Below are 23,974 nucleotides of genomic sequence, written 5' to 3'. Positions count from 1 at the left end.
TTAAAACTTGTTTTACTGCCAATTGCAGATAGTGCCCATTTTCTTAACCACCTTGCAGTTAATGACGAGATATCTCGTCTATTTAACATGTAATTCTGGGACTGGCCACCCGCAAGGGTGTTAATGGCCACTTTTTTTTAATTGTCATTGGTAATCCACTAGTGGAATTTTATAAAAATTGAATGATTTAGTTTATTAAAACTAAAAATAAGTATAATTTAGCAAATAATATTTATTATCAAAAATAAATAAATAAATAAAATGAAATAAATAAATAAATAAATAAAGTTCTGTTTTGAAAAGCACACATTAATAGGTTTATTTTTTATTTTTTTTATCTGGAGCAAAAGATATATTATGCTGGGAAAAGAACTTGGGAACCATAAATATATTGTTAAAAAATGCTGAAAGGGTGGTGACTAAAGTAATGACTGACAGCAAATTCTTTCATCCTCACATGTTGACATTTAGTTGCTTAGTGATGAGTGACCAGGTGCATGCACAGAAATTTTGGAGCTTGTCATGAATAACTTTTCTGGGCCACCCTCCATATTGTTTACCCCTATATTTTACCCCAGTTTAAAAAATATTGGGCCCCCTTTCAGGGTCAGGCTCAGGCCAACAGGTGTCCCTTCTCCCCCCTTGTGCACGCCCCTGTGAGTGACCATAATTAATTTTTAACTTTACCTTTATGTTTTATTTGTATTTAATAACATATAATTGTGAGAAAAATCTTTAATGTTCATAAACTTCAATTATGTTTTTGTGCTTTAAGTTCCAACTGTATTTTAATTTATTATCTTTCATAGATGATGGTCTTGAATTGCCCATGACTGTAAATAAAGAATTTAAGCCTTTTATACGCAGACTTCCAGAATTTAAATTTTGGTGAGAATTGCTTTTGTAATTTTAGTTTTTTTTTTTTTTAATTTGATGTACTTATAAATGCAACTTATAAATATTTCTCATGAATAGGTATTCTGCAACCAGAGCTATATTTGTGGCCATGTTTTGCACATTTTTTGACTTTTTCAACATACCTGTATTTTGGCCAATTTTGCTTCTGTATTTCATTCTTTTAACATTTGTTACATTGAAGAGGCAAATAATGGTAAGGAAAACTATTATTATTTAACTATTTTGTTTTTTCTATTTCTAGTTTCTTATTGTATAGAAGAAAAATGGCTATATTTTCTTTATTTCAAGTTGTAATGAATTCTTCTATAATCAATGTAACAAAATGTTTCAGTTTATTTTCAAATTTTAATTTTTAAATTTTGTTCCTGAAAAAATTTCAGCCCTTAATTTTCAAATCGTTTTATTACTTTCTTCTGATTCATCAGGGGCCCCCCTAAGCATTTGCCACTGTGCCAAATGGAATAAAATCATAGATTTGGTAACGTTTCCCATTCTAGCCACTTCCCCGTCTATTTACTCATATTCGTCTTACTTTTTCTCATTCACTTGTCCATCGTTTGACTTTGTGTTCCATCGTTCTTTTATGCACTGATGAAGGAGTTTGATTTTATAACCCCAAAACAGCTGTTTGCAGAGTCTTATAACCCTTTTTAATTTCTTTTATTCGTACATGTATACATGTTGTTTTATTTTTACTCATTTCATTGTACAACGTTTTCAACTGCTTTTTTTACATATGGATTCATTAGTTAAAATGGAAGAGAATTTCCCCAGGAAAATATCGTCTTCTCGTTATTGCTGTTGGCTTGTGGAGTCCCTTGAGCCTTAAAACATGCAATAAACAAAAAGTGTGCATAAGATTTCACAAAACAACACCACTGCGAGAGCAGCAAAGTGATTGTTACAGACAAAATGAGCATGTCATTGATTCCACATTGATCTTGACATGTTGGTTTTGAACATATCAAAAGTTTCACTGGCAGATTTGCTGAATTTAATGCAAAACTTCACAGTAGCTCTTTGCCTGTTCTAATTGCTCATTCTAAAATACGCTAAGCAAATAAAACACACTATACAAACTATCGTATAGTTAATTTGCAATCAAGAAACTGCTTTAAATCAGCTGATCTGCTAAAACGTAGCTAGATTCAACTGGGATTAACCTGGCGCGTGCCTTCCTAACAGTCTTAGCCTATATATTTTTTCAACAGGCCTTGTAAGTGCCAATCCAAAATAAAATCTTAATAAAACTTGGTTTAAATCGCCAGAATTTTTTTTCTGCATTTTATTTATTTTTTTCAGTGCTAGTTTTTATTTCCTCAATTCTATATTTGCTGAAAAAAGAGCAAATTTTACCCTGATTGAAATAGTATTTTGTTAGCTACAAATGATGTATATTATGTTTCGCCTTTCTTAATTGTGTGTTCAATTTTCTTTTTTAGCATATGATCACATATAGATACTTACCATGGACACATGGCAAAGTAACTTACAGGGGAAAAGAAGATTCAGGCAAAATAGTCACCACATGATCAAAATACATTTATATGCTTTGTCATACTTATTTTAAGATAGTGTTATTAAACATAAAATAACATTTGGATGCTTTATAAATTTATTTAATTGCTGGAACAATTTATCTACAAAAGCAGTTATTAAATAAAAACTACTTTTTTTAGTATTCAATTTTTTTTTCATAAATTTAGTTTATTTATTAAAAAAATGTTTATTTAGTTTTTAAAGCACATTACTATGAGTATTTTGTCTGAAAAGAAAAAGAGAAATGGTGCTTGAATATTGCTTGTTTTAAAACTAAAACTCATCTGCAGATTTATTTTCTTTTTGTATACGTAGATACATTCTGTAAAATGCTTTGCAGTTTAAAAGTTTTATAAAGCTACTTAAGGTATTTTTATTGAGCAGTTGCAATTCAATTTTTTACCTAAGTACTATTCATCTACAGACTTTTAGTTACATATGTACATAATATGGGTATCTAGTGATTAAAGTAAAATAAAAACAATAAATAAAAGGAATTTGTAGATATTAATCTACATTTTTTTAAAAAAATTGCCTGAGCAATATCTCTATTTATTAGTTTTGTTTTCGTCTATTAATGTTAGGAAAATTTTTCTTGAAAAGGTATTTTAAAGCTGTATGTGTTTTTAAAGTCCCCCCCCCCCCCAAGAGAAATAAAACATGAAGTGAAATAAATGATCAAATTCGAATACGCTGCAAATTGCTTAAAAGCTTTTGTCTGCAACTCTTCAATGACATCTTGGAACTAATGATTATCATCTAAAGAAAAGTTTCTGTGGAATGTCCTACATGTAGTGCTTTTTTTTTTCTTGCAAAACAAGGCTAACTGGTTTATTCAATGTTTATTTCGTGAGTTCATCATGTTTTCTCAGTTGATTCTATTTGTATGCTATTTATCCCTCCATTTTATTTGAAAGGAATTACTTCTTTCCGTTGCTGCTTTTTTTTAAACACAACTTTTGCCACAACTTTAATTATGAGAATACTTTAAAATTAATATTTGTTCATATTAAATTATTGTGAAAATATTTTGTAAAAAATTTGGCTTAGAAGTGGCAGTATTGTAACTTTAGTTATTTAAGTATGACCTTTTTTCCACCATTGCTATGAAATCTTAATGCAGACATTTTATCAGACGAAATTAAAAAAAAAAGCAAAATAAAATAATGTGAAGCATTATATGTTGTTACTTTGACTTTTATCATAAAGATGTAATTCTAAAATATGTTGGTAAAATCATTTTTCTTTTGCATTTCATGCTATTTGCATGCAGTTTTGTAATGATGTTAATTTGTGTTTATAAAATATGTGATCAGATTTCTTCAGTTCTTTCTTTCTTTTAACATTCGCTGCAACTTTCACACAGCACAGACAAATAGAGAAGGGGAGGGGGGGATATTTTGTACTGGTAGAGTAAGCACAACTTTAGGATATATGGTTTCAGTGTTGTAAGAAAAATTCATTTGATTAGAGAATTGAAATATTAACTTTTTAAAAGAGCTTTTCTAAGTTTTGTTTAGCCAGTTTTCCCCTGTTGAAATGAGAAAAAATTCACCTCAAATTTAAAAAGTATTTTGAACTTTTTCTACTAGTATCAAACATTCTGTGAGTGAAGCAAATATTGTGTTTTCATTCAAAACTGAACTAACTTAGCAACAAAACTGCATGAAAATAAAGCAAGCAGAAGTAAGTACCCGAGATTACTAATCCTGGTACAAGTTGAAAGAATTTGAAAGAATTTAGAATTTTAATTAAAAAAAAAAAATACAGGAGCAGATCTTTAATTTAACCTTTTGTATATAATTAATGTTAAATTTTGTCTTTGCAGAAAGACACAGTATTGACTTTACATTAACTCTTTTCTTTTCATGACATGTCTGTAATTTGTAAGCCTCAAATTGTAGAACAGAGTTGTGACACATCTGCCGTCTTAGGGCTAAATAATGCTTTTTCCCTGTATCTGCTATGGTGAAAAAATGTGTTTTGCATCTTAATGGGGTTGTTTCCTTCAGTCAAAAGCATGGGCGCCCATATAGTGGGCCAAGTGAGGGCTCAAGCCCCCCCCCCCTCCCTAGAAAGTAGAACTTTCTTGCTTTTAGTACTTTTTTTCTTTACAAAAATGTAAAAAGATTTCTTCTCCAGCCATTAATGAATAAATTATTAAAAATGTCTAATTTTAATAATTAAAAATTTCTAATTTTAATAACTCTAATCTGTACTGAAATCGTTTTCCATGGGGAAAACATCTTGCTTAACCATGGAAAAATCATCTGAGTCCTCCCTTAAAATTTTGCATATGTGAGCCCATGGTTAAATATATTACTTTTGGTCACTGGTAGAATAAGCAAAAAGAAGAATATAGATCCAGAATACTTCTATTTTCTTATTTATATATTTAAGCTTTAATTTTTAATTAATGTTTTGAAATGTCTTATTTTTAAACTAAAGTGATTCATCATGTGATGTCATAAGTTATGAAAGCAGTCTTGAATCGGAGTGCGTGGTTGTCTTTTCTGACTAGATATCGCCATTTAATAATGTTTTCACTGAACAATTTAATATCGGAATGAGAATTGTAATTTAAATAAAATATTCATTAAGCAAAGTTTGACACTGTCCTGAAGCTTTATTCTGGTATTCCTAGCGATTTCTTCACTTGTGACATCAGCAGCAAAAATGAAAACAATGGCTGAATGTCATTTAAGATTATTTTTAAGAGAGAAAATAAGACAGAATTTAGAAAAAATAACTTACCCCATGTTTTTGGCCATGCTCTTTCAGAAAAAAATAGGAATAGAAAATTTCTTGCACCTCAACATGCTCCTCGGCCTTGTGTACTTTAGACATACCGAAATAGCATTCACTGCTCCACATTGGGAAGAAAAATGCTAGTTCATGCATTAATTAGCATCACGTTTTTTCATTGTAAAAGATTTCGCTTTTGAATAGTATATTTAGACTCAACGAAGCGATATTTTTTCTTTTAGATAGGCAGCGAGAGGATTGCTTGTTTCAATGAGTAGTGTAATTTCACTGCCGCCATTAGACATAGAGCCTGAGGACATGGACCTGGAGGGCAACACAATTTTGCCATCACCCAAATGGGGTGAATTTCTTTATTTCTTCCCTTTTTGAAAACTTCCACATGAAAAATATGCAATTTTCATGTGAGAGAGACACCAAATTTTTCCAGGACATGTGCATTACTTTGGTTTGATTGGGCCATGGATGTAATGCTAAGTTTAATTTTATTTTGTTTATCTATTTATTTTTTGAGAGATTTCCCCCATTTATAGAGCATTTTTGATTGGTAGAGCTACACACCTATTTGACTCGAGCACCGTCGTGCGCCATACCACCTCGCACATAGGGACGGTGCTGCCCTGATCATAGCAGACATAGGAAGAAAGTGGTGTTCATCCCTAAGATGGTGGACATGTCGCTATCTAAGCTAAGGTTGGAGCGTTAGTTGTGCCGTGTTTCTACAACAGTGGTCATTCTGGTGCTCTAAGTAAGATAGTATGATTTCTACGGTTGTATCTTAGGTGGCCACGATAGTCTGTTCAGTAAGACTTGAACTCTAAATAGAAGACTAAACCTGTTGAATGAAGCCTTAAAGAATGTTTTGATTTTTTTTTTTTTTTTTTTTTGAAATCCAGACTAGGAGCTGAGCTCCAGGTCATCTCCATTATCCATTACTAAAAAAGGTGACATACTTTATTAGCAGTGACATAGTCTTTAATCTCTAGCATACATTCTTTGATAATTTTTAAAGGTTATGTGTGTATGTGTTATGATTTTAGAAAGGATTTAAAAAAAACATGGAACGTTTTTCAAAATTGATAGAAACATTTATGCCACATCATCTCTGTAAATCAGAATATATTTTATTTCCTTCCGCAAACAAACTTTATACAATAAATGAGGCATTGCTTGTGGGACAGGAACATTGTCAAAACTCAAGATTATAAAAAATATTAGCAGTCTGAACAATTTTGAGCTGTCTGTACTCGTCCAAACTTTTTTTGAAAAAATGAATTAAAAAAGGTTCACTTTTCAATAAAACTGAAAATAATAAAAGTTTTTTTCGCAGCAGGTGGCAACTGTCGACTCAAAAATGTGTTCTGTCTTCCATGCTCATGTGTATGTTTCGTTAGTAAAATGAGCTGTATCCTGGTAGTGCTTTAGTGTTTTCTTCGCTTTCTTTCGCATTGGATGTCTTTAGTTTCGGTGCTGGTTTTGAAGAACTTCCACATGTGACAGCATATTTGATTTCTCTCATTAGTAGTTTGAACAGAGACATCTGAAAATATGCATAGAACTACAGTCAGTGTCAGTGAATAATACAATAAAAAAACAGAAAGAAAAATATTGTAAAAATGAGCTTTGTACAGATTTTTAACTTTACAGTTTGTTTATATGCTATTTTAAAAAAACTTTCATTAATTCCTATTTTCTAGAAGGACTGATCTATACCTAATCTCTCCCTCCCCCTAGTTTTTTGAATGAGTTGTTATTATTGTGTTTTTCTGCGTGTTATCCGTGGTGGCGTTATTATCCGAAGGTCCCTAAAATCTTCCCGAAGAATAAAAAATCTGCATATAATCCGCGGATAAGACAATGTAAAAAAAAGAAATTTTGATTTAGCGTACAATTTTAGCTACTAAATGAAAAACGTGAAGAAGTAATAACTTTTAAAATATAATAAAAATTTATCTAAAGAATAATGATTTCTTCTTGAAATTGTGTTTATAGTACCCTAATTGCTTAAAAACAAAGGAGCAAACATTCTAATCTTTTGCAAATGAAGGGCTTCGTTCGTAACTGTATGTTGTTTATTTTACTTGGCTTGAATTCAAGCTATGTATAAAAAAAAGAAGAAACAACCTATAGGCAGCGAAAGACACTCAAGCTATGTAAAATAAACAACGTACGGGCAGTGGTAACGATCTCTTTGTTATTCCTACTGTAAATATTGAAGTTCAATGTGTTATTATTGAGAAAAATATCACAGATTATCTGCGGCAGCGTTTTTTTCCGCATCTCATTAAATGTACACTTTTTTAGCAGATAATCCGCGAATTATGTTACTATTTCACTGTTAATAAATAGTGAAATCCCTTTCCAACGAATACCAACACAACAAAATTTCTTTTTCAACGAAATGAACTTTTAGTCCCCCCCATTAGTTAGTTACATTGCTTGGATTACATTACATACGAGCAAAATTTGTGGGTCCCTTGAAGTGTGTAACAGCATTTATCTAGTAATAGGCAAATAGTAACTTCGACTGCAGAGCTGTTTTAAGAAAGTGGCTGCAATATTTCAAACTAATTCATTATGCTCCATATTTTTGATAAACGTACCTCTGGATCCCTTGTGAGCTTTCTCTGGAACCAAAGAAACTCGAAAACGCCGACGCAGGCTGACAAACAGATTCCGATGACCATCACTACAAACACACCTCCGACGTTACCAAGTCCAAGTTCGTTGACGCTGCCAGAAGTTTTACTAGCTTCGCTGCAGCTGCCTCCGCCCTTCTTTTGCTTCCACCAGCGTTCCTTAAAGGTATGAAGCAGGCCTTCCTCTTGAAGTTGCAAAATGCCACCGCTCAGCCAGTTTCGTAGTTTGTGACTTCCTAAAAAATTAATCTTATACTTACTTTTTTTTTGTAAATTACCTATTAATTCGAAATACAGTGGTGCCGGTTAATTTAATCAACCGCTTTAATGAATCAAATCATCAAACACATCAAAATTCATCTTTATTGAATTAGCCTCTTTATTGAATAAAACCAAAACTGTTCAGAACAAACGCGATTCATTTTAGCGGCGGCCAATGTATTATGCACCATATTTGAGTCATTCCATTTCAAGTGACCTAGTGGTCTCCACTCGACCATCTCCGATTTGGATGAAATTCTATGGAAGTGTAGAGATGCTTTTCAAACTAACCTAAGCAAATTTTCAGCTTCCTTGATCCAAATCCTGAGGATCTAGGATCTCCGAAAAATGTGATCCAAAATGGCAGATCAGCTTTTTGTGCCAAATATCCAAGTTTAGAGTAAGTTTACAGAAAATTTTATTACACTGGAAACCTAAAATTTTAGGCGCTTAAAGTACGTTTGGCAGTTAATATATTCAAATATTTTTGAATTTGAGCCCGTTAGATTTTGTCGAGCATGCGCGTGAAAAAGCGCGATGGGGAAAATTTTTACTATGTTTTAAGTTGTCATAAAATATGAACAAAAAGTATTCAAAAGCTCATGCTTCGTGATTCCATTGTAAAAATACTTGTTTTCAATGGGTTACAGTTGCAGAGCTAAAATATCTTATTTTCTAAAAGATATTGACATATACAAAGTGGCGATCAAGACCGTTCAAGTGAAAAATAGCCTATTATCAAAGCGCTATAGCTCAAGTTTGTCACCTTGCATCTTCTTTTCGTTAAAACCATTAAAAAAACAGAATTTTTTTACTCAAAATAAGTTTTTTCTAGGAATGTGTTCTTTTGTTTAAGGATAAAAAATGAGGTTACATACTGGAAGCCTGAACTTTTTCGGGGCTTAAAGTACTTTTAGTTGTTAAAACGTTCTAGTATTTTTATGAATTTGAGTTCTTAACTGTTATGTAGCACGCATGAAAATGCCGCAAGAAAAACGCAGTGGAGAAACTTTTCCCTGGATTTTAGAATGTCGAAAATTTTGAACGAAAATGATTCAAAATCTCGTACTTTTTAATTCTATTGTTCATATGCATGTTTTTAATGGTTTATAGTTGCAGAGCATAAATATTGATTCTCTAAAAAATATGGGCATCCAGAGTGACTGTCAAAATCGCTCACATGAAAAAAAGTCTATTTTTAATGCACTGTAGAACAAGTTTGTCACCTTGCATCTTCTTTCGTTGGCACCATTAGAAAGAATATATTTTTTCCTATAAAAATAGTTTTTCTTTACGATGGTGTTCTTTCGGAGTTTGCAATTGTTATTAGTCAGAAATAGGTTTTTAATTCTTATCTTAAAAGTTCTTTTGCAAATTAAATGTGTTAGAAATAGAAAAACATCCTGTTCTGGAAGCAGACGGATATATCAGAGTGAACAATCTAATTTTCGTTTTCTATCAAATTTCATTTGCAAAGTATTTTTTTAAAGGATAAATAAAAAACAATTTCTGATTTATAACAGTTGAAAAAAAAACAAAACACTATTAGTTTCTATGGCATTCACCATTTTTTATTTATTGTAGAACAAGATTTTCTCGCTAACGACAAATAGTATTTCAAGCTCATTTTTTTTACGTTTATTTGAAAGAGCACCACCGTAAAGCGAAACAATTTTTTTTTTCGAAAAAATATGTTCTTTCTAATGGTACCAACGAAAAGAAGATGCAAGATTACAAACTTGACCTACAGCGCATTAATAATAGGCTATTTTTCATGTGAACCAGTTTGACAGTCACTTTGGAGGCCAATATGTTTTACAAAATCAATATTTACGTTCTGCAACTATTATCTGTTAAAAACATCTATATTGACAATAGAATTACGAAGTACGAGCTTTTGAATGATTTTTGTTCAGAATTTATGACACTTTAAAACCCAGGAAAAGTTTCTCCACTGCGTTTTTCTTGCGACTTTGCACGCGTGCTACATAAAAGTTAATGAACTCAAATTCATAAAAATACTAGAATGTATTGACAACTAAAAGTACTTTAAGCCACAAAAAATTTCAGGCTTCCAGTGTGTAAGCTCATTTTTTTTATCCTTAAACGAAAGAACACCTTCGAAGAAAAAACTTATTTTGAATGGAAAAAATCTGTTCTTTATAATGGTTTTAGCGAAAAGAAGATGCGAGGAGACAAACTTGAGCTATTAGTTCACGCGCATGCTACACATAATCTAACGGGCTCAAATTCACAAAAATACTTGAATATATTAACGGCTAAACGTACTTTGAGCACCTAAAATTTCAGGCTTCCAGTGTAATAAAATTTTCTGTAAACTTGCTCTTATCTTGGCAATTTGGCACAAAAAGCTGATCCGCCATTTTGGATCACATTTTTTGGAGATCTTAGATCCTCAAGATTTGGATCTAGGAAGCTGAAAATTTGCATTGGTTAGTTTTAAAAGCATCTCTACACCTCTATAAAATTTCATCCAAATCGGAGATGGTCGAGTGGGGGCGATATGAAAGTTAGGTCAGTTGACTTGGAATGTCTCAGTGGCATTTCATAAATTCAGTCAAATATATTTATTGACTGCAATATGAAATTTTAATGTATAATGTAGTCTCGAACACACTATTTTAAAATACACCCAAGTTTGAAATTTTACTGATAGTTCATTTTTCATGCTAATGTTTTCCTTGTTTAAATTTGCAACAAGTTCAAGCATTCAATGCAACAATCTTTATACATAAAGGGCTAATCCAGGGTTTAAGCTGGGTTCAAAAGTTCTTTAGCATAAAAGCTAAAATTAAGGGAAAAGTTTTAGCAAAATGCTAAAAAATGTTTACATTCTCATATTTTCTAAATGCCTCTGCGTTTCATCTCCAGTTGAAAATAATTGAAAATTTCTTCTATGATATGTTTAAAGCAATAAGTACAGTAGCATTTTTTAAACATAAAATAAAAGTCTTGGATTATGCTTATCATTAAGAAAACGTATGTTTGGTTTTTAGAAAATTGCACTCTCCTCCTCCTAATAATGCAGTTTTTGAGGGGACATAATGCCGGATAAGACAAAGCATTGAGCTTGATTGTAATTTAAGCATCTTTGCTGAGATTTAAAGATTAAGTTGACTATCGCCATGCGTGCTTCCTGTCTTGGATTATAAGTTTCCTTTTTTTTTAAATTAACTTATTTTTTAGTTGAGCAAAAAAGCGAAAGTGCTTTGCTTTACTTTCTCAATTGAGATAGTGTTTTCGCATTTTGCGAAAAATGCGATCGTAGCAAAAACTCTGGGCTAATCTCTGTCCGGATGTCCGGGGTAAACTTCAAAACTACAGGCCGAATTTCAACCATTTTTTTTTTACCATAGATAGCTACATAAGCGGGGAACAACTTAGGCTATAATTTATTGCTAAAGAACTTAGTTTTAAAAAGTTATGGTGGAAAACATTAAATTTCATGTAATTTCTCTATTCAATGATTAAATATAAAAACCATTGTTAGGAAAATTCGTTGCCTAACAACAGCAATATTAAAAGTAATCACTCTTAATATTGTTAATCAAGGCTTCTCTGGACAAGCATGACATTTATTGCTTTCTTAGGAGTTGTATCCTCATCTTTATACATAAAGGGCCAATCTCTGTCCGGATGTCCGGGGTAAACTTCAAAACTACTGGACGGATTTTAACCATTTTTTCCACATAGATAGCTACATTATCAGGGAGCAACTTCGGCTATAATTTATTCCTAAAAAACTTAGCTTAAAAACGTCGTGATCGAAAAAAGTAAATGTCATGTAATTTCCACATCAAATGATTTAAGATTAAACCCATTGTTTCGAAAATTCGTTGCCTAACAACAGCAACATTAAAAGTAATCACTCTTAATATTGTTAATCAAGGCTTCTCTGGACAAGCATGACATTTATTGCATTCTTAGGAGTTGTATCCTCATCTTTATACATAAAGGGCTAATCTCTGTCCGGATGTCCGGGGTAAACTTTAAAACTACTGGACGGATTTTAACCATTTTTTCCACATAGATAGCTACATTATCAGGGAGCAACTTCGGCTATAATTTATTCCTAAAAAAACTTAGCTTAAAAACGTCGTGATCGGAAAAAGTAAATGTCATGTAATTTCCACTTCAAATGATTTAAGATTAAACCCATTGTTTCGAAAATTCGCTGCCTAACAACAGCAACAACAAACGTAATCATAATGTAATTTTTGAATCAAGGCCTCTCTGGAGAAAGAATGACAGTTATCTTTATACATAAAGGACTACTTCTGTCCGGATGTCCGTGGTAAACTTCAAAACTACTGACGAATTTCAAGCATTTTTTCCACATTGATAGCTACATTATCAGGGAGCAACTTAGGCTACAATTTATTCCTAAAAAACTTAGTTTAAAAAAAGTTATGATCGAAAACAGTAAATTTCATGTACTTTCCCCATTAAATGAGTAAATGTAAAACCCATTGTTACAAAAATTTGTTACCAACAACAGCAATATTAAAAGTAATCATAATGAAAATTTTTAATCAAGGCTTCTCCGGAGTAAACATGAGTTTAAAGTCATTTAAACATTTGGAAACTTTACTTTTTGCACACTTGGGGAAACATAGTAGAGAGGTTTTTTTTTGTGTATGTACCATAGACTAATAATAAGAGTAGACCGAGCTATGGCAACCCTTTTGCTGCTCATAAACCAAACCATGTGACTGGTGGATATCCTAGCAACAGCGGGCGTTAATCGTAGCAGACGATCAACGCCAGCGCGAAATAAAATAAAAAGAATTGATGGAACACGGAAGAATGATCTTTTATGGAGTCCGATTTGTAAATTTGTTATTCTAAGTTGTAAATATTTTGTTAATATAGTGAGTTTTTCGTTTAGATAGTATTGTGCATTTTCTTTAGTCAATTTTAATAACTCTCTAAGCAATAAAAGATGCAAGCGAGCAAGAAGAATCAGCAAACGGTAAGATTTTTACCTACAGTTTCAATTTAAGATACCGATTAGTACATTTTTGCGTTAACGCAAAACGTTTACGCCATTTCGTTTACGCCAACGCTGACAGCTCCAAATGAAATAAAAGTTACCGAAAACTGATCAAAAACTATTACTAATGTCAAAATAATGCATAACTAAAAGAAAAACAGTTCAATCTCTGCACCTGGAAGTTTTTTTTAATGAAAACACATTGTCTTAAAATACATGTCGAGTGCCAAACTATAGATAATGCTGCCATCTAGCAACCATGCTGCCAAAGTCTTCGCCAAGCCCTTCCACTAGTCACATGATACATCTATGAACCAATTTTCTTTATCAGCAAGAATGAGAAAGCTCGGTCTACTCTTATTATTAGTCTATGGTATGTACTATTTAATTAAATAAAGCGCAAAGTTTTTTTACTGATCTTTGTTTTTGTTGGTTCATATTTTGGAAATTCTTCAAATTATTATGTGCTTCAATTCATGCTTTCATTCCTAAATGAATACTCGTTCGTTCTTCATACTTATTGCTATTTTACTTTTATGGGTAAGGAAGAAGCTCGATTTTTAATCACGTCAAAGAGGTGTGTTTTGAGTTCTTTCAGTTAATACAGAAAACGAAAGAAAGTAGCGATTGTTTCTCACAATTTTTACTGACCCAGGCAACGCCGGGTATTTTTGCTAGTATTTAAATATTTTTCATTGAAATGAAAATTGACATAACTAATAAAAATGTTTTGATATAGCAATATGACAGGAACAGGGCCGTAACTGTTCATTCATACAAGGTAGGACGAGTTCGGTACGCTGCTCCAGAACGTTTAGAAATTGAAGTTTCTAAAATGCAATTTCAGAGGATCTTAATTGATGACTTGAAGGGTGCTTTGGGTAATTTTCTCGGATTTTTTTTTCGTATTTACAAGTAACTGTAAAGTTAGGACATCAGTCACAAAATGTAAGGCATTGTCCTCTAATTCCTGCCCTGGACAGGAAAATTTAACTGCATCTCTCTCTCTCTCTCTCAATTTACAACTAAAAGCACTTTACAAAAATGATGGAAAAAAATGTTTCCTTTTTTGTTTCCTTTTAAAGAAAGGGCGTAAATCCAATGGATTTCTGTTGGACTTACGCCCTTTCTGAAATAATCGATTCAGTTAGGAAACATTACTTTGTGACTATAATCCGCTCTGTAAGTGTTGTTAAAAAAGAAAAAAAAAAAAAAAACTGTTAGCATTTATTTATTTATTTGTTTTGAGTTAACCTATGATGAATTGTTAGTGGCGGATTTAGAGTTTTGGGGGCGTGTCACAATGCACTTTTGGGGGCCCCTTAGAAATGAACAGTTTTATTAAAAAAATTTTCATTTTCTTTTTGAACTCCCCTTCGGTGCCAGTATGTCAACTATTTTCTTCTGTATATATCAAAATTGAATGTTACCCCCAAGCAACCCCATGGGTTGTTTATAAATTTTCACATACCTCATCCCATAATTTGTTAAATTTAACACTATTGAATATGTACAAAGGGATGGCGTGTTAAAATAAAAAGGTGCCAGTATGTTGTGGAGACTTTCGAAATTGCCACATTTGCAACATAGTAAATCCGCTGCTGGGTATTAAAAAGCAGCTTCGTATTTTTTTTTTTTTTTTGTAAGGAATCAAATCTGCATTTATAAAGTGTGAGGGAGGGGGGGGGGAGTGGCACCCAGGGTGAGAAAGTCAACGTCACTGTATAAAGCAAATCAATTATTCGAAGGGGGCAGGAAAATTTGAAAGTGCCCTGGGCATGGAGACTTGCAAGTCTGGTCTTGCAGAGGAAAACCTGACGATATAAAGATCAAAATATTTAGGGCATTTAAAAAGTAAGCTTCACTTGTTTCCCCATAGATGACAGCATCCCGTAACAAGAAGCAGGGCCGTCCCCAGGGGGGGGGGGACGAGCGGGGCAATCGCCTACGCGCCACAAAATGAGGGGGAGTCGCAAGGCACCCCTCGTTTCTACGAAACACGTCGACATTCACACGAAAACGACTTCCTTTGTGTCATTGAAGCAGATACAATTTCTGAGAATAACCAAATTTGCTTGAATTCTGCCCCTGGGTGCAGTGACGTAACCATAAAAAAGTTTCAGAGAGTACCCATTCAAAAAACAAAACAAAACGAAACAAAAAAAAAATTTTTTTTTAATCGGATAGGAGAAAAGGTCAAAAGCTGTCCGGTCAAAATTTTGAAACTTTTAGTTTTAAATACGCAATTTTAGCCTTAAAAACGCTATTATAGGTCATGTTTATTGACGTTATGGTAAGAGAGAGAGCTCAGAAACTGTTTCCGATCGATTATTTTTTTAAATGGACAAAATTAAGACATGGAAAACATTTTCACACATTTCTCGGAAAATATCACATAAAACCTGGACAGTTGGTAGCCATATAATGGCACTGTGGTACTGGTGTCGCTGAAATGAGTTCACGTATTCTTGGCATTACTAAGGCAGAAGGAGGGTACAAAAGTCTGCAGCCAACTGTTCAGCTCATTCCATTACTCAGCACAGTGGCGATTTCCATTGTATTTCTTGAACAATTATGTTGTTTTTTGTTGATTTTTAGATGAAGTGAATGAACATCATCGTACAGAAGGAGGTATGAGGTGGAAAATTGTGGTTAGACTTGAGGCCGAACATTTCCAAACTCAGGTTGCTAGGTTATTGGTTGTAACTCCAAGCGTTCTTTCGAATTTCTGGAGTCAGTTTAAAAACAGTGGGACAGTGTCCGCAGAAGACCAGGACAAGATCGTTCGAGAACAACAACGCCCAATAAAGACCAGTATTTGTTACTTACAGCCCAGCGCCAGAGGACACCTACAGCCACACAACTGTCTAGGGACCTCGCTGCTGCCATAGGAACATCACTTTCAACGAAAACAGTTGCCAGGAGGCTCAGTGAAAGAGGATTGTATGCCAGGAAGCCAGCCATTTGCATCCCACTCACTCCCTCCAACAAAAGAGAGCGTGTACAATGGTGCAGACAACACCAATGCTGGACACAGCTCCATTGGGCTAATGTTCCTATCACAGATGAGTCCCGATTCAGTCTACAACCTGATTCTCGGCGAATATTCATATGGATGGCACCTAGGACCCGATATCATCCCAGTAACATTATGAAAGGGACCATTATGGTGGTGGAGGAATGATGGTTTGGGCAGGGATCATGCAGGATACACGCACACTACACAATGTGTTTGACACTGGTTCCGAGAATGCCCAGATGTACAGGCAGGAGATCCTACTACCCTATGTGCTTCTTTTCAGGGGTCTGTTTGCCCTTAATACGTTTTTATGGAGAAAAAAGGGCGACCACGTACGACTGTCCTGGCTGAGGAGCATCTGAAAATCGAAGATATTCATCGAATTGGTTAGCCAGCCAAATCTCCTGACTTGAACCTCATTGAACATGCTTGGGATGCTCTTGGGAGGGCTATTGCGATATGCCAATCCCCACCCAGAACCATTCCGGAGTTAGAAACTTCCGGTGGAAGAGTGGGAGGGGCTTCCACAAGCACTCCCTAGCTTTCTTAATAACAGCATGCATACTCGTTGGGCACACTGTCTATCTCTCAGAGATGGGTACACACCATACTAAAGGCGGCTACACACCATAGAAGCCTCACTTTCATTGCTATCTTTCATTTTGAAGATCAGTACACAATGGACTGTTGGTAATAACTCTTGCCAGGGAATGACACTTTAATTTTTGCTCATACTATAAGTTAGATCCATACCAAATTTCATTAATTTTTCTACAGTACTTCTCGAGATATTTCGAAAAATGCCTTCCATCTCTTAATTTTGTCCACGAGTGTAGATTGAAATCTATTCCTACATCCCCTGCAAATTTGCGAAATTGAAGTTTCAAAAACGCAACTTTAGACAAACTTTGAACATGGGTGGGTAGGAGGACTGGAGCATTTCTCAGGAAAATTGTTCAAAATTATGGCTATGTTTTACATTTAGGGCTATTCAACTTAAGTTTTTTGTAAATGTCATTTAAAAAAACCCATTACTTGTGATATTAAAGAAAGACGGCATGGGGACCCTTGCACGAATATTTTTTTTAAACTCAAGTCTTAAAATGCAACTTCTAAGGCCATATTTTGTAGGGTCAGTGATTTTTCGAAATTAGAGCTCCAAAAACACTATTCTGAGCGATTTTCGATGTTGTAGAGTATTTGTGGGCTTCTCCCTAAAACTTACAAATATTTGATGCAAAAGAATACAGTGTCCGCCGCTTATTAAAATCACATTCGTTCTGAGGACATTTGATTTTATAAAGCGGCTGATTTTATAAACCGGCACTCATGCACTGAAAAAAATAAAAGGTTTTTAAGTATAAATACTCTAAAAAAGAAATAAAATACTATTAGTTGTATTTTATTTTTAGTCTACTTGTATTGTATTATTTAAGTTCAGTTTCAAAATACAATTGACATTTTAACTTACATAAGGCACATTTTTAAAATTCCTCAAGGGTCTTACAATACTGACTTATTGTTGTTTTTTGAATAAGAGAATTTGAAAGTAAAGATTGAGAAATCCCTAATTTAATTGCAGCATCACACTAACTACATTTAGGAAGCTTGTCATACTAATTCAAAATTTCGAATTAATCTTTCACCCTCAAGTCGTCATGACTTGCTGGCTAAAATTTTTAAATCAATTGTAAAAATGAACTGTCAACCCCTGTAGATAGCTGAATGAACACGAACTGGTTGATTCAGTGGTGAGTGAGCAGGGCTGCATGTGTAAACAGTTCTGCGAAGTGGAAACAGGCAGCACCAACTAAATATATGGCTCTGAAACAATTCTCTTGAGACTGCTTCATTCTTCTTCTTTTTTTTTTTTTCATTCAACTCCCCCCCCCCCACACACAAAAAAAACGTACAATCTTCACCTTTTTTTTTGTTTTTGTTTATGTGGAGTTTATTGTATTAGTGCTGCAATGTTTTAAATCTTTAAAAGAAAAAATAAAATCCTGGTTCTATTCAGAGAAGAATTAACATATGCTCTCCAAAAGTTTGATTTTATAAAACGGCGAGGATGATTTTATTAAAGGATAAACCTAACATGTTTTGATATAGAAATGATTCTGTTTTTCTAGATTTGATTCTATAAAGCGGCTGATTTTATAATCCAGTGATTTTATTAGTGGCGTTCACTGTAACACCTTTGTTTATAACATATATAAAATCTAGTATTCAGTTGGTACAAGTAAAACCAAAAAACTCTTGAAAAAAATCATTGAATGATTCCAGATCGAAGTTGAAGTTTGATATAATTTGCTTCTATAAATACATTTTCTATTTATATTCAACAATTTTTTTATTCGTGTTCTTAGTTTGATCAATATGAATAACCAACTCATTTTTATTTGTTTTTTATCTAGTGGGATAGCATTTTACTAGATAAATATTTGTATTTTCAACATTTCCATTTTTGAAAGGTTTTTGGGGCATTAATGTTTCACAAATATTCGAAACAGGTTCATTGCTTGTGTTTTAATTTGCCTTATGCATAGTTTCTGATTATTCTCTTCATGAATATGTAAAACAAAAATAAGTATGTTTTATGCATTGATGTTATAACTAACTTGATTATTCTGTGTGTATGGGGGGGGGGGCAGGAAACTTTCGCCCCGAGCGCCGTCAGCTCTTCGTACGGCCCTGACAAGAAGGAAGCGTATGCAGACGATACTTTAGTTCCATATCCACAGCTTCCAACTGCAGTAATTTCATTCGGATAGTTTGAATCGTTGCTGTGTACGAGAAAATGTGCGGCAACAGGAAACGTACTCCAACGTTGAAGTCCGCGGAACAGCACGTTTTTTATGGGCAAAACGTTTAACAAGTACAGAGATTCATCGTGTTGTCCTCTTGCACGACAATGCAAGACCTCATAAGGCGCGCACAACGCAGGATTTCCTTCGCAGTTTTGGATGGGCGGTCTGGCAGCATCCACCCTACAGTCCCGGTCTGGCGCCCTGCGACTTCCACGCGTTCGGCAAATTGTAAGAAAATTTGGATGGAAGAGAATCTATCGTCAGGGCATCGAACGATTAGTGCTACGGTCCGACGAATGTCTGCAATGACTGGGAGATTTTGTAGTAAAATAGAGTGATGTATCTGTGTCGTATTGTAGCACACTTCTCAATAAAATGTTTTTTGACCTAAATTTGTTCGAATTAAGGAATGTATAAATCGTAAATAATTTTTATTGAATACATTTTCTTTAGCACTGCAAGACATTATAAACACCTTGTACTTCTTCAATGTTAAGATATAACTCAGGGGTTCTCAAAATGAGTGGCGCGGCACCCTGGGGTACCGTAGCAAGAGGCGAGGGGTGCCTATGTCATCAATATAGTATATGTTGGGTGGGTTTGCCACATAAGATCATATGGACCAATAAGCCCATTCCCCGATTTTTGGATGTGGCATATTAAAAATCCTCAAGATAGTGACTTCATCTTCATCAGAAAGTGTAACTGATGATCAAACGTTTTCAACAAGCAGATTTCAATAACCAAACAGACGTTATTACCGGAGAGTGATGTAAAAACTGCCTGATCTTATTTTACAGTAAGATTTGCCTCTACATAGTTCACTGTAGGTTACTAGTTTTAAAAAAGTTGTTTATTGTTCTTGTAGCCAATTTATGCAGCTGACGAATTCACAAAGATAAATGTCACTGTGTACACTTTTGAATTCTTTTCCTGTTATTTGATAACCAAGAAAAGAAGATTATTGGCCATTAAGGCCGTGTTTTACCTTCTTAAAACTCTGGTGTCCTTATAATATGACACCGGAGTATCGAGTGGAGGATATGATCATGTGCTGCATATGCTGCAGCTGCACATTTATGCACGAATTGTGCCCATGATGGCCAAAAATAAAACGAATTATCAGTTACCCGAAAATGACGATTGATCTTTCTCCTTTCCATGGAAGTAAGGTACTTTTTGGTAATATTTTTGAGGTTATCAAATATGATTTACATTACAGTGATATTAAAGACTCTTTCAATTCGTTTCAGTTTGGTAGTTTTTAGCGTTTTTGTCTTCAACTTTGCGTGAAGTAATCTTTTCCCAGAGAGGATATATTGTAATAAATCTAAATCGCTTTTCTTTACTAAAACTGCGGAGAAACACAATTAAAACTTGAATTTTCTCTGTATTTTTTTTCTTACTTTTTATGAGTTATCTAAAGAACATGTAAAAGTTGAAGTAATTTAATTATAAAAGACTATATTCCCCAGTAGCACCAGAACGTTCAAATCTGGTACAGAAATCGTGTTATTGGTCGAATGACGGTGTTAAGTGTTACTTGCACGTAAAATTAGACGTACAGCAACAGTGATATTATCACGGTGCCAGTTTAGTTCTGAGGTGATGTCATATTAGACGTTCAAAAAACGTTCTAATGCCACGGTGTTATTCCCGTGCTAAAATAACGTAATATTTGACGTTCCGATATCACTGCATCCGAGCGCCCTCTATATCTGTATACAGATATAGAGGGCGCTCGGATGCATGGGTATACCTTGGAATAGTTCCAGAAACTTTCTTTGCTTGCCAACTTCAACAGCTTTCGGAGCAACTGCTCAAAAACAATCGGAGCAAAGGATATTCTTTTATTAAAAGTAAGTGATTAATTTAATTATATTTATTTTTAAATCTTTCACATGTAAATTTTGTCTATAAGTCGAATTTCATTTAAATTTTGAGTTTATTGGGGTTTTTTTTCCTTAGCTTCGAACATTCTGCAAAACTTAATTGTTCCATTTGTATAACTTAATATGAATGACTATTTCGCGGATACATTTTTTACTAACATTTCTTTGCGAAATTTTCATTTCTGATCTGAATCCGAAATGATTGCTACCTTTATTTCCGTAAAAGGGGTTGTTTTAGTTATTCCATGCAGAATGCGTATTTCTTGTTTATTTTATCGCAACAAAACAAAATGGCGAGCGGCTACCAGCTGTTGATTGTCATCACCTGGTGCTTGAAAGTTTTCTGCGTTTATTATTTCTTCACAGACTTAACAAACAAAAAAGACTGGCAAAAATCAACTAATGAATTGGAAACTGATGGGGAAAGAAAAATAATATTGAACAGAAGCGTTGGCTTTAAGAGTTAAAATTATCTGCTATTTTTGTCTGCATTAGAAAAATATTCGCAAATATTCGCCGTGTAATAAAGTGTTTGAACTCAGATTTTTTTTTAATTTTTTTTTTATTTTAAGTCTTTATTTAGAGTTTTAGATTCGGGTTTTAAATTTGTAACATCTTTTTGACGGGAAAAAAACAGCCTTGCTCTTGAATCAATCGGCATCTTATAAGTGGAATTAAATTGTATTTAATTATGAGTTGAGTATGTTTTGTGTGCAATTTTTAAATGGGATCGAATTTATGTCGAATAAAGGGGCAAAAAAATCCCCAACCTGACCTTTTCATATTTTCATGAAATTTTCAAAAATCTTACTCTTCCACATCTTAAATTTGTAAATAATTTTAAAAAAGAATTCAATCATCCATAACTTATGATTTTGAAATTCGTTAAAAAGTATTTGTTTTGCTGGTCGGCAGTGCTTTCATGCTTAACTTCAATTCTCTGGGAACTTCAGTCTTGTAAAATAGCTCCTTTTAAAAGACAACTACGTGCTCTTTGATTCGATATGTAAGTTGAAAACCTTTTCAAAAAATGCTTCTCACAAAATTTCAAAATTTTTTGAGATATTGTCTTTCATCTCAAAAAATGAGTGCTAATCAGGGTTGTTTGTGATCTCTAATTTCCGAAAAATTTCGGCCGACAGATTCTAAAACTAAAAAAATATTTAAAAAAAATCTTTTAAAGTGGTACTTTTCAAATGATTTCAAATTATTTTTCTATGCATATTTGACAAGTTTTTTTCACGGGGGGGGGGGGGGGGGTAAAGGTGGGAGCAACTTCCAAAAATTTCAGTTTCCAGAAAATTTTACTTGAATCCACCATCACCCCTGGTGCTAATCTCTCAATAGTTCCAGTGAAAATCCTTTTTTTTTTTCAAAATCTCAAAAAGACAATATCTTAAAATTGAGAATTTTTTTTCTAAATATTAAATTATGTGAAAAAAAATTTTTTGAAGAGTATTTAAGTTACTGACCACCACACACAAATCAAAGTGCATGTAATTGTCAGCTACACAATCCTGATGCTCCCATAGCTTTGAGATATGATTTCAAAAGCACCGAAGGAAGGTACATTAACAAGCCTCAAAACTTCATTACGCATTAGCTGCTCTCCCGGCTTTGCACGGTCTACCTCGAAAATGAAAGTTGTGTCAAGTGACGCGTGTTCAACAATCACGCTTGAACAAAACAAAAAAAAAAAAAAAAAAAAAAAGAAAATTAATTTGAATTCTGAAATTTTGAGTTCAAATTATGTTTTTCGCAATCACGAACTGAGACAGGACCCTCCTCATTGGAGTTATTGTTTCTAGAAACAGCTCCGTCCCCCCCCCCCAAGCCTGCCTCTCCTCCTGGGCGGTTACGTGTGCATAGTTGTGTGTGTAAGTGTGTAGGCTTGTGTGTGTGTGCGTAGACCTGTGTGTATGTACGTAGGCGTGTGTGTGTGAGTGTACGTGTGTGTGTAGGACATGGACGCCTTCGACCAGGAGAAACGGATAGCTCAGGACCGGAGCAGCCGCGTCGCGCCGCCTGCAGAGGAGGGTGGGCGGTGGTGCTGCAGAGGCTTCTGGTCCAAGCTGAAAAAGGCACGAACATCAAAAACAGTCAAATGAGAACAATAAGCAATCGTGATTGCTCAAAAAAAAAAAAAAAAAAAAAAAAAAACACAGTAAAATTTCGCGACAAATTCCGGAAAAATAACCGAAATGGAAACGTTTTAAGTCTACCGATTGAAGGAAAAGCCTCAAAGCAAAACCCAGAATTTTATTTGTTTATGTTCAAGAAATAAAATGGCAACAGATCTTCCTTGGTTTTCTTCACGCTATAAATTTCAATAAAAGCATTGTTAAGGAAAGTTGAGATGAAGCACTGATAACTTGAATGGATGAAAGTCATCGAAAAGTAGAGATTTCATGTCGAGAAATCTAAGTATTATCCTATGTATTATCCTCATATAAATAATAGTCGGTGTTCAAGTAACCCGCGTGTTTCAACAATGAAACTCTGAGAATTTTTTGGTAATGTTCAACATGCAGGGAAGTGCTTAATCGTGACAAGGCTGAACTCGATCCGATGACTTAACTGTTTTACTGGTACTAAGACTCATTTTAGGAGAATAAAGAAACGTAAAAATGGTCAACAATGACCACTATCTACTGGAGTTAATGTTTAATCCACTGGAGTTAGGGTTAAACTGCCAAATTTAACTTAAACTACCAAAATATCACCAAACAGGCATTCGCTGCGTTTAAATGTATATCGAAACAAATTTTCACTAGAGTTTAGGGTTGATCCACTGGAGTTAGGGTTAAAATTTAAAAGTACCAAAATATCACCAAAGAGGCAATGGCTGCGTTCAAATGTAGAAGCAAATTTTCACCTGTCATACCATGACGGATGACATTCTAGTAATAAATAGTTTTCAATTGACATCTCTGCTAATTATTATCGGAGGATTATGTTAAACAGCCAAACATAAGACGGGAAAATTACGAATCCAATTGTACCTGATTTGATGGTCAGTTTACTGGCGTTCGGGAGAAGTTACTCGGACATATGTATATAGATTAATAATAGATTGATAGGTACAGACGCTCAGATTTTAATTATGTAGGATGATTTAGGAA

General features: G+C 33.9%; 2 protein-coding genes across 3 annotated transcripts in view; one reads left to right on the top strand and one right to left on the bottom strand.

The window, feature by feature from the left end:
* LOC129230009 (protein RER1-like) overlaps window positions 1-3,774 on the top strand; it is a 28,364-nt gene extending 24,590 nt beyond the window's left edge. Inside the window, exons 5-7 of the mRNA XM_054864398.1 lie at window positions 810-888; window positions 976-1,111; window positions 2,361-3,774. Coding sequence (XP_054720373.1) covers window positions 810-888; window positions 976-1,111; window positions 2,361-2,450 — 305 coding nt within the window. The 3' untranslated portion in view covers window positions 2,451-3,774. The remainder of the gene's footprint in view (window positions 1-809; window positions 889-975; window positions 1,112-2,360) is intronic.
* LOC129229992 (glutamate receptor ionotropic, kainate 2-like) overlaps window positions 1-23,974 on the bottom strand; it is a 155,987-nt gene that overhangs the window by 45,682 nt on the left and 86,331 nt on the right. Inside the window, exons 14-15 of one of the 2 annotated variants that reach the window (XM_054864380.1) lie at window positions 7,824-8,095; window positions 6,320-6,760 (exon numbers count right to left, since the gene is read on the bottom strand). The exons of the other annotated variant lie outside the window; for it this stretch is intronic. Coding sequence (XP_054720355.1) covers window positions 6,611-6,760; window positions 7,824-8,095 — 422 coding nt within the window. The 3' untranslated portion in view covers window positions 6,320-6,610. Of the gene's footprint in view, window positions 1-6,319; window positions 6,761-7,823; window positions 8,096-23,974 lie in introns of those variants that run through there. 2 annotated transcript variants of the gene reach the window in all.

This window comes from Uloborus diversus, chromosome 1, assembly GCF_026930045.1.
Source record: "Uloborus diversus isolate 005 chromosome 1, Udiv.v.3.1, whole genome shotgun sequence".
Lineage (NCBI taxonomy): Eukaryota > Metazoa > Arthropoda > Arachnida > Araneae > Uloboridae > Uloborus > Uloborus diversus.
Note: the sequence above shows the minus strand (reverse complement) of the source record. Positions and strands in the feature narration are given on the sequence as shown.